Genomic DNA, 15,000 nt, shown 5'->3' on the forward strand with positions numbered 1-15,000 from the left:
AGAGAGAGAGAGAGAGAGAGAGAGAGAGAGAGAGAGAGAGAGAGAGAGAGAGAGAGAGAGAGAGAGAGAGAGAGATAGAGAGAGAGAGAGAGATAGAGAGAGAGAGAGAGAATGGGTCATTCATTTAACGTGTTATCATGAAAGGGAAAGAAAGTGTATGTTTGCAGACAAAGACAGAGGGGGAGTAAATCAATTGCCCCATTGATGAAGGGATTTCCTTGCACCATGAACCAAACACTGAGGTTTCTGTGCAGTCAACTGCTTGAGTGTAAAAGCAGAAGTCCAGGAGCATACATATACAGGACATAGTTACTTGCCACCCAGCATTTGAGTCTGGTTTGTCATGCTGTGATTTGACATTATCCAGGTTAAATTAAATAGCATGTCTGTTATTCACATTTATAAACAAATTAGCAGATAATAGAGGAATGATTTCCCCACTATTTTAATGGAATGGATATGATTTACCATAGTATGTCCTTTGAAGATATTACAACAACACACAAACATAATCCAGTATTATTCAGTCATAACCACCAATTACCGAATAACCATTAACAGACTATCAAATAAATCTACTGACTGATTATAAATCCCTTTACTAACTTGAGTACTGTTTGATGTCCAGATCTTGTTAGACCCTGAGTGATATGGATGTTGTAATACCTGGCAGTAATACCTTTTAAACCTAAAAAATAACTAAATTGTAATATGGCTGTGTACTGCCCAAAGCCCTTGTTGTAGAGGAGATCAACATTATGTTCTAGAAACTTCACCGTCCATATATTTGAAAAATTAATATGAAGAAAATACATTACATAACTTTGTTCCTCATCATTTAGCAACTCAGGATGGGCAATATCAGTAATGTTAACTTACAGAGGGAACTGCTACACTACCCACAACCTTACATGTCCTATCAGTGCACTGAAAAATGGACATGGAATTTATGCACACAACAAAATTGGTATATCTATCAATCTAAGACATAGCAGTGTGTGTGTGTGTGTGTGTGTGTGTGTGTGTGTGTGTGTGTGTGTGTGTGTGTGTGTGTGTGTGTGTGTGTGTGTGTGTGTGTGTGTGTGTGTGTGTGTGTGTGTGTGTGTGTGTGTGTGTGTGTGTGTATGTGTGTGTGTGTGTGTGTGTGTATGTGTGTGTATCTATCAATTTGTCTATAATAATATACACATTTGCAAGTTTCAAATTTCTAGCAAAGTATAAAGTAAAAGAACAACTGAATAAAATTGCAATATCATGTTATGAGTCTGAAAATAATCCAAACAACCCAAAAAAGTACTAAAATGTATTCGTCGAGAATTACATCTCTATAATTAGTTACAAGTATATATTTATTTTTACTTAATTGAATTAATAAACTATAATAAATAATTTAATATCACTGTTACTAAATATTCCTATACACAGACAGTAAAGCTTACCAAAAAATAAACAAATAAATAAATACAGAGTGCAAAACAATGAGTGATCAACTTATCATTCACTTAAATTCATAAAGCTCTTGGGTACCATTAGTGAATGAAGTTAGCAAGCACTGAGGAATTGATTATAGGTAGATAATCATTTGATTTTATACCCTGATCTGGTAGGAGAAGTTAAAGTGACTCATTATGTTGGAGTAATTACTATGTGAGGAATTGGGTCCTGGTATGGGCTTCAACTTATCCCTTCTCCTCGGGATCTGGAACTATGAATATTCAGTTGATTAAATGTTTGCTTAACCCCCAATCATCATATGATTTAAATTCTAAGCTGTGTACTGACACAAAGGAATTATTAACTGAAAGCAAGGGTGTGAGAAGGTGTGAAAATAAAAGTACTAATGAAAAACAAGAAGAAAAATTAAATGAATGACCTAAAGGGGAGACAATACAGAAGAAATGAGAAACTGTGGAAAATTGTGAAGAATCAATATTCTCAAACCATAAATCTTTCCAATTATAATACTTTCTTTGCTGTTTTCATTGATATCAAGAGCCAGACATAAAACGTTGTCAAATAATCAATATCCTCTATAATCTAGTTTTTGTATTCAATACCAATCTTAATCAATTAAATCTGAGATTTAAATAATGGAAAAGAAAGAGAGAGAGAGAGAGAGAGAGAGAGAGAGAGAGAGAGAGAGAGAGAGAGAGAGAGAGAGAGAGAGAGAGAGAGAGAGAGAGAGATACTAATATGTATGTTTATGATATATATACCAATATGTATGTTTATATATATTTATAAATAGATAAAGAGATAAACAAATATTGACATGTAATATGTATGTTTATGATATACATACATGTATGTATATATGTGTGTATATATATATATATATATATATATATATATATATATATATATATATATATATATATATATATATATATATATATATATATATATATATATATATATATAAGAGCTGGCTGCTCTTTTAGTGGTGAGATGACCTGGTAGTGGCACAATCAGTGTGGGTGGGTTTTACTGGTAAGACTGCAACAAATTTCACCATCTCCATGTGGTAGCCATAGTCAACATTAGCAAACTTCAGCAGAGGGTAAAGAGCATATAATGGCACTGAGACTGAAACTTTGTTTGGCTTCATGTCTCTTATTGCTGTGTGCTCTCCTACTGATGTTTGTAACTCAATGTGAAAGAGGTGTTTTGCACAAAACTTGCATCTGTGACAGAGCTGTTCTTGGTGAGATGTTTGCATTGTTCTGGGTCACTTCAGTGTCCCAGAAATTTAGCACTCACTGGAGGAACCCCCCAGAACTGCAGGGCTATACCTGAGTGTGAAGTTCTGTGGTACCATAGATTAGTTTTGGAAACAATATGAGTCCACTTCAAAACTCCCTGTCACTCCAATGATTACCATTGGGTATTTCATGTAGACAGGTTGAAGGAGATAAAGTGTGCCTGGGTGTTTGCTGAGGCTATCTCTTGTCATTTCACAGCACTCAACAACCTGATGGACCCTGTAGTGCTGTGGGATACCTTAAAGTGCAAAAGGCTTGATGCAGCTCAGGATCCATTCGTGACTGGCCAAGAGCAAGACAGAATTTCATCTTGCATAAAACACTGGAAGCCATAGATACTTGTCACACAGCTCAAATGACAAGTGATTGGGACTTACACTATTCCCTCATGTGCAGGACTCAGTCACTGTTGAGAAGGGGCAAGGAACAGTTTATTAGGAATCTTGCAGAGGAGGTCAAAATTCATTTCTTAGTAAATGACCTTCATTCTGCCTACCAAGCCCTGAGAAAACTGAACTCCCTCCTTACAAGTGCAATACATTCAGTAAGTGGCCAGATTATCTCAGATTGTATTGGGGTATGGGAAAGTTGTATATTTTGAGCAGCTGTAACAGGTGGATTCTCCCACAGTTACCCTTGTTGTGAGTGGTGTCAAAATCCACGCTGGTCCCACCCACCAGCAAGGAGGAGGCTGGTGGTAACCTTAAGGCATGCTGTCCTGGCTCCATCTAACAGTCTGGTCCCTTTTCCCCTGACCCGTAGAGGGGTGTCATCTCTGTCTGGAAGGGGAAAGGGGATCCAAGGGACTGCAGCAATAACTGAGGCATTACACTGTTCAGCATACTGGGTAAGGTTCTCCATCACATCCTTCTAAGATGTATCAGAAATCACCTATTGATGCACCAGCAATCTGGATTCACTCCTGGCAAGTCCACAATAGACCATATCCTGGTGTTTTGAGTCATTGCTGAGCATTAACCTGTTTGGTTGTAGGTTGCTTGCAGCCTACAACCTCAATAAGGCATTCAATATGGTGCATGAGAAGAGAGAAAGAGAAGAGAGAAAAAAAAAATCGAGTGAGATGAGAGAAAGAGAGAGAAGAAAGAGAAAGAGAAGAGAGAGAGAAGAAAGAGAAAAAAAGAAGAAGAGAAAATAGAGAGGATGGGACAAAGAGCAAAATCTGGTTTGCCTTACCTTATATTCTTGCTCTGTTTCCATAAGGCCAACTACTATGACCATCTGATACTGCTTGGCCCTCATGCTTGAGAGAGGCTTCCGAAGTAGCCTCATCCCTGCTGGAGCTGTCTGTGTGTGAAGGAGCTGTGACATCTGAGTGGGGGAATGCGAGGGGTCCAAGACCAGTAACCGTAGTCCTCCCTCATTTCCTCCCAGCTGTTCTACCCCAATGATTGTTCGACTGTGTCCTGTCAAAATGACAATAAGGGCATATTGAATTCATGCTCATCTTCTATAACATTCTCCCAAAACATATATCATTATGAAATTTATTTTAGTTAAGATAAAATATAAAAAGAACAAGAAAATAAAGACGAATTTTGAAAAAAAGGCAGAAAGAGAAGTTAATATTGATATATTATTCATTATAATGATGATTAAAACTAGTTAATGGTAATACTGACAAGATCTGAAAAACTTACCCTGATGCTGAAGATAAATAGGAGGCTTGAACTCTGCAGGTTTGGAAAAATATTCAAGGCACCATCGGAACAACTCTGGATGTGTCCCATCTGCTCCTGTTGGTCGATGGCAGTCTATAAGGTGGCATCTGTCAAGAGTAAAATGCACAATTACCTTAATGAATGAAATGAAATGAAATGGAAAAAAGAGTAAGAAAGAAGTTATACACATAAATCAATGTAAAAGTTGTAAGAAAAAATATTACATTATCATATAAAAATAATACACAATAAACGCAAGAATACCTCTATAAGGACTTCTACTGTATACAAATCTGCTTAAATATTTCTTTCAAGACATTTTTCTTATTAACCTCAAGACAACAGGTTTTCCTCATCAAACCAAGCCACATACTGAGTGCTTTGCACTGGTTGCAAGGTACAGTCAGCTGCTCGAGTGAATAATTAAAGGTACATACATTTTTTACATGCCTATGATTTTGGCTATGGCTTCTATAATTTTTCAATGAGTGAACAAAAACAGACTTCAATCCTACTGTGACTGCAGACTGGGCCAAACAGCAAATAACTCATTAGTACTTACAAAATAGAGCATGCTCAACCATGTGTGGTATAGAGATGTGCTATCTGGCATATGGGTTCAGTGCTACATGGCAAGAACATATGCCACTAAACGTTAATGGGTCTATGAACCACAAATACTAAATGGAGAAATTCAAATGATCATGTCAGCTTATTAAAAAATATCAGTATGCAACTCACTGAAACTCACTTGATTCTAAAGGATGAGAGCAAAGTTACCACTTCTGTAGCACCTATCCATTTTCTTGTATTCCACAGCTTTCCTCCTAACTGCTCACATCCCTGGAAAGTTATAGATTGTAAGTGGGGGGTGACAATATATTTGATCCAATTCCGCTGTTGGTCTTGTCCCAGCTACAGTAATCAAAAAGAAACCAAAAACACAGTATAGAGTATTATTCACACACACTTTAATACATAAACATAAACATACCATGCACAATCTTCATAAAAAATATCAGTTTGGCTTCTGCTTTTCATCATATGCCAAAATTAAGCAAACCTTTAGAGTAAGTGTATCACTGGAAAAAAAAGACAATGTCAATGGTTTTTCCTGTTAATGTAATGAAGAAGAAGGAGATGAAGAAGAAAGTAAATTCAGATGACCATGGCAACTGTTTGTTGACACAAAAAATACACAGTGATTTATACATTACTACATCACTCTCACTCTCTGCTAAAAGCAGGGTGCAGGAGAGACTATGGCAATCATTTTTTGAAGGTGATCTACTCCATGTACACTATTAATTAGGAAAATACCAAGGTCCTTCTAGGAGTTGCATGCAGGATCGTATGAGGAAAAAAAAATTGATGAAACAATTTAAAATATTAGAAATAAAATTGTACTCAAGGTTGTCTTAAATTTTTTGTATAACAAACACAAAAAAAAACAAACAACAACAATAATTTATATATATTAAATATATATTAATATAAAAATAATAAATTATAATAATATATAAATATATAAAATACATAATAATAAAATAAAAGATAAAAGAATAAAAAATTAATTTTAATGATAAAAATATAAATATATATTTTTAATAATAAAATAAAAAATTAAATAAAAAAAAAAGGGCAGGAAATATCCATATATATATGATCTGATTATATAAAATTAAATAGGAATGTAGGGATGTATGTTAGAAAGTAGTTTGGGTGAAATGATGTTTTAAATTATAATTAAATATAAGAATAATAGATAAAAAATATAAAAAAATATATAGATAAAAGATTTTTAAATAAAGAAATTAATAATATAGAATAGGGGAGAAGATAAAATATAAAAAACCAACAAAAAACACACCAAAAATATAAAAAGTAACAAACAATTTTAAAAAATATATATATATATAGAAGGGATATAAAATAGAAGAGATAATGATAAGAAAATAGAAAAGATAATATAGAATATAATAATAAGGGAAAGGGTTTAAAAATATAGGAAAAAAGATTATATAAAAATATAAAAATTATAAAATATTCCTAAAATAATATAGAATATATAAAAGAAATAAATATGAGAGATAGATAATAAAGATAAAATAAAAAAAAAAAAAAAAAAAAAAAAAAAAAAAAAAAAAAATTTTTTAAAAAAAAAAAAAAAAAAAAAAAAAAATAAAAAAAAAAAAGAAAAAAACAAAAATAAAAGAAAAAAAAGAAAAAAATAAATAAAAAAAAAAAGGGGGGAAAAAATAATAAAAAAAAAAAAAAAAAAAAAAAAATATAAAAAATAAAAAAAAAATAAAATATTTTAAATAAATAAAAAAAAAATAAAGGAGAGACAGAGACAGACAGAGAGATAGAGATGAGATAAGAAGACATGAGAATATAGAGAGAGAGAAAGAGAAAGTAGAATATAGAAGATAGATAGAGAGCAGGTAGAAGAGAGAAAGAAGAGAGAGAAATAGAGATATAAGAAATAGAGAGATGATAGGATATAGATAGAGATATAGATAATGTAGAGAGAAGAATAGAATAGATAGAGAGATAGATAGATATATATGATAAGAAAAGAGAGACACACACAACACACACAAATAAATAGATATAGATAGATATGATAGTATATATAATCTAGTGAACATAAGAGTATATAGAATAGATTAGAGATGAGAGAAGATATATAGATAGATATGACACATAGAAGATAATAGAGAGATAGTAGATATGATATAGATGAGTATATAGATATATGAGAGTATATAGAGAGATAGATATATAGATATACACACACACACACACACACACACACACACACCCCCCACCACCCCCACACACACACCCCACACACACCACACACACACACACACATATAATATATATATAATAGATAGATAAGTAAGAAAAGAGATAGATAGTATATATATAGATATAGAGATATAATATAGAGAAGATGATGATTATAGATGAGAGTATAGTATGAGTAGTATATATAAGATATAGATAAATATATATAGATAGTATAAAAACGCTCCTCTCTCTCTCTCTCTCTCTCTCCTCTCTCTATAGATATATATATAATATAATATATATAAGAGTATATAATATATAATAATATATATAATATACACACATATATAAATATATATATATATGATATGATAAAGATATATATATATTATATATGATATATAATATAACATAGACATAGACATATATAATTAATAGTATATAGATGATAGATATATTAATAAGAATATAGAGTATGATAATATAGATATATATAGAGATAGAGTATAAGTATATATAATATGAAATCATATAGTTATATATATATGATTAACATATATATATAGATATATATATAGATTATATAGACAATCAATTTAATATATTATGTATATATAATATAATCTGTTATCTGATATTTATGATATAGAATATATGACTATTATTCTATATATATTGTATATATGCTAAGATATATTATATATATATCTTATATATTATTAATTATTATAGCATTTATTATATATTTAATATATCTATATATATATATTATATTCTTTTATTTATAATATATTTTTTATTTTATAGTTATATCAACCTATATATATATATATATATATCTATATATAATATATATATAGTATAAATATATATAATATGTATATATATATATATATAATATATAACTCAATATAAAAATATATTTTTTATTTATATATATATATGATACATATAATAGTATATAATACTATTTTATATATATATATATATATATTATATATATATAATATTATATATATATATATATATATATATATATATAGACACACACACACACACACACAAGGTCCAAAGCCAATTCCTACCTGAGGATCAAAGCCGTTTCTCCATGCTTGTTCAATTAGTCTCTGGAGCTGTGATATAGAAGGCATGACATTTGGTCCAGAGAAGAGACGAGAATAGTAGCCTGTGTGGTGCTGTAATGAACTGAACAGCATCTGGATGTTTCTGTTAAACACAAAAACACAATATGAGAAACTTGTAGTGCTTATATAGTGTTTAACCCATCACCCATCAGAGAAGAGAGAGAGAGAGAGAGAGAAGAGAGAGAGAGAGGAGAGAGAAGAGAGAGTAGAGGAGAGAAAGACTGAAAAAGACAAAGAGAGAGAAGGAGGGAAAGAGGAGGGGGGGAGGGAGGGAGAGAGGGAGAGAGGGAGAGAAGGAGAGAGAGAGAGAGAGACGAAAGAACGAGAGAGAGAGATAGAGAGAGGAGAGAGAGAGAGAGAGAGAGAGGAGCGAGGAGAGTGAGAGAGGAGAAGATAGAGAAGAGAGAGAGAGAGAGAAAAGCGAGAGAGAGAGAAGAGAGAGAGAGAGAGAGAGAAAGAGAGGAGAAGAGAGAGAGAGAGAGCGAGAGAGAGAGAGAAGAGAGAGAGAGAGAGAGAGAGAGTGAGAGAGAGAGGAGAGAGAGAGAGAGACAGAGAGAGGGAGAGTAGAGAGAGAGAGAGAGAGAGAGAGAGAGAGAGAGAGAGAGAGAGAGCAAAGAGAGAGAGAGAGACAAAGAGAGAGAGAGAGAGAGAGAGAGAGAGAGAGAGAGAGAGAGAGAGAGAGAGAGAGAGAGAGAGAGAGAGGGGGCATGTATGTACAAGTAATGGAGCACCATTCTCACAAGCCAGGGGAATGTAAATGTCCCTAGTGATTGTTAATATCACAATAAAATATGGGTCCTCTGCCATTGAAATTGTGATAAAATAGAGAGAGAGACAAAGAGAGAGAGACAAAGAGAGAGAGAGAGAGAGAGAGAGAGAGAGAGAGAGAGAGAGAGAGAGAGAGAGAGAGAGAGAGAGAGAGAGAGAGAGAGAGAGAGAGAGAGAGAGAGAGAGAGAGAGAGAGAGAGAGAGAGAGAGAGAGAGAGAGAGAGAGGGCATGTATGTACAAGTAATGGAGCACTATTCTCACAAGCCAGGGGAATGTAAATGTCCCTAGTGATTGTTAATACCACAATAATATATGGGTCCTCTGCTATTGAAATTGTGTTAACCCTGCCAGTGTATGTGAACTGGCATAACCTGATTGGCTAGTGATGGGTATATATAAAGTTGTGAATATCCGCACATTTTATTTTACTTCTGTTATATGAACCTTGAAGATACCTTTAACAATGCTCTACCTTTCCTTTGCTGACTATCCTGATTACCTTTGGCCTTCCACCTGTACCAATCCCTTGCAACTGTCTGTTTTTTATCTCTTTTCAGATAAAAGTTCTGACAAAGAGTTTGTGCTGAGGGATAATTGTTGTCTTGATAATGACAGCAGCAGAGACTTTGGTGGCAAGAAATTATTACATGTCCCTACAGGACAGTACCCTAGATTTGGATGAACCTATTGTCGTTGTGCAATAGGTGTGGGAACAAAATGCCCCTGGACAACCTGAGATGAATGAGGGAGAAAGTGCCTATACAGTTTCGTTTCCCTGCCCAACCTGGGGTCATCCCTAAGCTGGATGTAGAATTCTCACATTGGATGTATTCTCCCACTTTCTCAACAATTAGCTTGTGGGTGTGCACATCCATGAGCTAAACTTCTGTTTCATATTTTTCTGAATATATTGCCATCTTATGTGAATACATATGTTTCTGCAAAAATTGTGTTACATCATTTTCTCTGCTCATTTACAATCTTTTGAAGCTTTACTATCAAAATCCAGTATCACGTTCTTTAATGACAGGCTGTTAGATACCTCTCATGCAGAGCTTTTAGCCTTCCTGGGACAGAATCAAAGGACTAAGCAGAGGTCATGTTGGCTGACCTCCCTACGTCCATGTTCCTGGAGATTATGGTCAGAGATTGTCTTGAATTAGCTGATCAAAAACCACCTTATGGTGCATGTTGGGGTCATCCCCATAGTGATTGCTTGTGGAAGTTGAAGCCAATGACTGGAATTTTCTAGGTCTTGTCAATCTATACCCCTCCTCAGAGGATTATGGTCAATAAGTCTGGAAATTTCAAGGGTGATTTGCAGCCCTAATCTTCAAACTCAGTAAGCTTACTTTGGAGTAAAGGTTAGATTAGGTTAGCTGAAAGCCCTTGGAGATGTGGACCGAGACAATACTCTTGATGGTCCACACCAATGAGATGGTTGCCATCCTGACTACAATAATGTGATGAAGGAAATTAATTTGAGTGATCAACTGGCCCAGTCCATCCCGATCACTTGTAAGTCCATCAAGTAGTATAAGAAGATTTGTTAAATCTTCTTGACATGAAAGTCTAGGAGAAACTTACAATGGAGCTCATCCAGGTATGGAGCCTCAATAGGGAGTTGAGTTCATGGTCCTAGTCCTGGTCCTCACATGCTATATGTATTCCACATACAGACGAGCACACCATATGAGATGTATTGAAAATGCAAGTTGTGCTATAATCATGGAGTGAGAAGATTGACTAAGATGATGCACTCAGAGTGTAATGTTTCTCTTTACTGTGATTCCTGCTTTAAGGAATATCAGATCTATATCTAGGTGATTCTTCTCATATGCTTGTATTGATTGTATACAATGTAAATAATTAGAACATGGGCCAATGCCACTATGAATACTACCCAGAAAGGAGGGCTAGTAAAACAGAAAAGTACCTGTCAGCAATGGATTAAGGTAGATAAATACTTAGCTTCCTTGTTTATCTTATAGCTTTCAACAAGAATGTGACCAGACTAAATCATGTTTTCTTATTTTGAACATTAACTTAAGAGATGTTTATAAAACAAAAAATGTCAACTAACCTGTAGCCGCAACCCCAGCCTCGATCCCCATATGTCGAGCCGTAGTGGTCAACAGTGGTGCAGAAATGTGCAGCACGAACATTGTTACTGCTTTCACTTACAGCTTTTATTGCCCCAAGAAGACCTGAGATAGTTATTCACTTTAGTTACTTTTAGTTAAAAACAAAATATAACAACAAAAACATTGTTGAAAAAGAAAATTATCTGAAAAGAAGAACAGACAAACCATTTTAAAAATTCTATAAAACCTATTTCACTACTTTTTCCTCACCATTCCAAGATATGTGTTAAACATCACTGACTGTTTTCTTGGGGACAATGTGTAAACTGCATGGAAACCCCCTCACACACATATGTGTGTATTTATGTAATCTTTATTTCATGTACCCATAAACCTAGGCCATTTTTTGTGTGTGCAGGGAATTTTTTTTAAAATCATGTGAGCTTAAAATTAAACACTGGAAAATCACCTTACACCACTTCATTTGAATGTGGACCTAGTCTTCCAGGTATGCACACACTCATCCAATACCATATAAGATTTTCTCTCTCACATGTAATACATGGGTCTATAGTGTTTTTGCCTAGTAAAGATGAAGCCTAAAACATTGCTAGGCATGAAACATGCTACATACACACTTCTAAACAAGCTGTAAATATATTGGTAAACACATTAACTTTACCAGATGTTCCTACCCAGGAAACAACCACACTAGTATCTTGAAAAATGTCTGCAGGTTCAAAAGTCCAATTAATTATGTGCAACATGTATCCAAACATGTCCATAGCAATGTTTCAAACATGTTTACATATTATGTATATGAGGTCTTATCCAGGTTTCTTGCAGGCACAAGATGCATACCATGTTGCTACAATTATTTGCAAAAAATAAACCAAGTCATATTTTCGAATTTTGGCTGAAGGCCAGGGTGATGGAATGACTTGCCATGAGTGAACAAAGCTCTTAGAGGATGATTACATTCAGTGGGCATTTAGGAAGGGGCTCTTGCATTATTTCCAACTGTAAGCAAGAGTGGAATGTACCATCTATCTGAGAGTCGTGGCTGGAAGTGCATTGTCTCCAGGGAGGGCACTATTTCCATGTTCAGGATCCTATTCCTGCCTGCCATGACTAGCAGTGCAAGGCGTGTTATATATTATGAAAATATAAAAAAATGCACAAATAACAAAATGTTTTGTTGCTGTTTCTGCAGAGTTGTGAACTACCTGTAGATATGATACATTCTGTGCAAAGATAACAGTATATTACAGGATAACAAATGTCAAATATACACCTTGAAACATGGCAAAAAAGAAAAAAGAAAAGAAAAGAAAAGAAAAAAAAAAAAAAAAAAAAAAAAAAAAAATGCAGAAAAAGAGATAAAATTGCAAAGGGAATGCAAGGATCCCTTATACCCCACAAGTGCTTGTGTGGGCCGGGCCTACAAGCCACACACCTGGGAGTTGCCACTCAAGTAAGCCTAATGGCTGGATTTTGGGCCAAGTGTGGGCAGTGGGGAACCTGGATCCAATGGGTTAATGCATAAAAAAGAAAGATCTGATCACCCCCACCCTGTCTGGTGCTGGTATAACAAACACTCAAATCACTTGAAAGAAAGAATAATGACTTTGCCCTCATAATTGCAATTTAGCTTAAAAATAAAATATACATCTATCAACCTCAATGTGGAGGTACTTACATTATTTCTGATTAGTAATACAATGAGCTCATTCATGTAATTTTTTGAAAAAGGGAGTCTTTGATGGAAAAAGTTACATTGTTTTCTATTTTGGGTGACCTGAACAAGCCATCAGGCTGAGGGCTGGGGTGACAGGAACATGCTGTCATGAGAATTTTGACTGATAGGCTGGAGGTTCATTAGACTCTGTGGGTATTTAAGAAGGGGCTCTTGCATTATTTCTATTGATAAACAAGTATGGCATGTACAATCTGTGAACCATGGCTAGAAGAGCACTGGCTCCAGGGGAGGAGGGGGAGGGAGACAAATAAAATACTTATTATCATTATTGTATTGTACCTAAAGAGATGATATAGAGTCTGTGCAAGAAAAAGAGTATTACCATCTAGATACAGCATATCATATGACAGATAGAGACACTGGAAAATGGAAAAAAAAACTAAAAACACTTATGCAGAAAGAGAAAAAAAAAACACTGCAAAAGGGAGGCATGGAGTTGTCACTGTACAAGAGTGTTCACGTGCGCCTGGCCTACAAGCCACATTCTTGTCACAGTGGCTACTCAAATAAGCCTAATCCCCGGATTTTTGGCTAAGTGTGAATTCAAGGGGTTAACGGTGACCCTGCCTTCAATGAGGCTCCTAAAATCTTTTACCAAAGTTCAATGAATCTCACAAATTTAATTTCAGTCAACAGGAACTAACCCAGACAAGACAGAATATAAAATAGTCTATTTTTCCCAATTGTGTTTGGTGTACAATTTACTTCAACCAAATAAACAATGAAAATTACATATCAATCTGTTATATGAAACAGATGGTTTTCTCCTATGACTTATGAAAATTAACATTCATATCTACTGATACTGGCTTGAATATGTTTATCACTGAAATATGGTTAAGCCAATAAAGCCAGCTAAAACTGAAGGATTAGTTGCTGTACTGAATTTTCTTCATAAATCTGCAACTACAGTTGATATATTTTACAATTCATTTAAGTTATCTTTTAATTTTCTTTCAACTATGCTTTTCTACAGACACATACCTAATATAACAGGTAATAAGTAGCTTGGGATGCAGAGTAATATTGTTTATAAGGTAATATGGTTTTAAAGTTTATATATGCAAAACATGACTTCCACTATTATAATAATTATATAGGATAATGATCTGATATGATGTGATCATATATTACACTCAACCCTTTAAAACCACTAGTAAGAAAATTGGCTTGTGAGACAAAAGGAGTTCTAACTCCTAACTAAAAAAAGTTGAAGACTATTGGGAGCATATTATTTTTGTGCAGTCCTGTACTGTGAACAAAGCTACAAGAAATTTAATTTTGAAGTCTCTCAGAAATGTTGGGTTATGTGCTATAAATAAAGAGGGAGAAGAGGAGAATCCAACTTTAAATTGCATTTTTATAAAAGTTTTACCTTTTGAACAAGCTCTTCCATCATCAACACCATTTTTCTCAGCGATCTTCAGCTCAATCTGTCTCTCATAATAGTCGGCCACTGTCATCTCTCCAGCATAAACCGCTCTCTGCATGTTGGTGAGAGATTGTTGTGAGAAGTTACCCTCATTATCCATGCCGTACTGTGCCTGCAAAACAGTTGTTAATTACACATGGAACTGTGTGGATAATGATCACTCCATGCAAAAGAAAGGTTATATTTGAAAGAAAGAAAAATAGAGTAAAGGGGAAAATTAACATGTGTCTAAGTAACTCCAACACCTAAGGGTCATCTGTATATTGACATCTTGCAACAACTAAAAAGTCCTGATAATAATACCAGTGCCAAAGTATTGTCCTAAAACCATCCTACACATATACACATACACATACAGACACTCAAATGCAAGTAAACAAATGTCTTTAGCTATATAAAAAATTGCATAGGACTTCCATATCATATGCATCTAAACAGCATTTGTAATTTGGAAAAAAAAATTACAAGTAGCCTCTCAAATACACTGATGTATGTTGTGACTCATCATTCAATTAGGTATTACTCATGCCTCTATTAGGGAAGAGAGGAAGGGGGTGAACAGAGTTGAAACTCT

At 34.3% G+C, this 15,000-nt stretch overlaps 1 protein-coding gene across 1 annotated transcript in view; it reads right to left on the reverse strand.

Annotated features, from left to right (window-relative positions):
* LOC119596830 (zinc finger-containing ubiquitin peptidase 1-like) overlaps positions 1–14,538 on the reverse strand; it is a gene marked incomplete at its 5' end in the record, with an annotated part of 15,169 nt that extends 631 nt beyond the window's left edge. The window contains 6 exon segments of the mRNA XM_037946173.1: positions 3,957–4,186; positions 4,421–4,548; positions 5,193–5,284; positions 8,323–8,464; positions 11,235–11,358; positions 14,370–14,538. Of these exon segments, the coding sequence (XP_037802101.1) occupies positions 3,957–4,186; positions 4,421–4,548; positions 5,193–5,284; positions 8,323–8,464; positions 11,235–11,358; positions 14,370–14,538 (885 nt within the window).
* Positions 14,539–15,000: the final 462 nt, after the last annotated feature.

Source organism: Penaeus monodon, chromosome 38 (genome assembly GCF_015228065.2).
Source record: "Penaeus monodon isolate SGIC_2016 chromosome 38, NSTDA_Pmon_1, whole genome shotgun sequence".
Lineage (NCBI taxonomy): Eukaryota > Metazoa > Arthropoda > Malacostraca > Decapoda > Penaeidae > Penaeus > Penaeus monodon.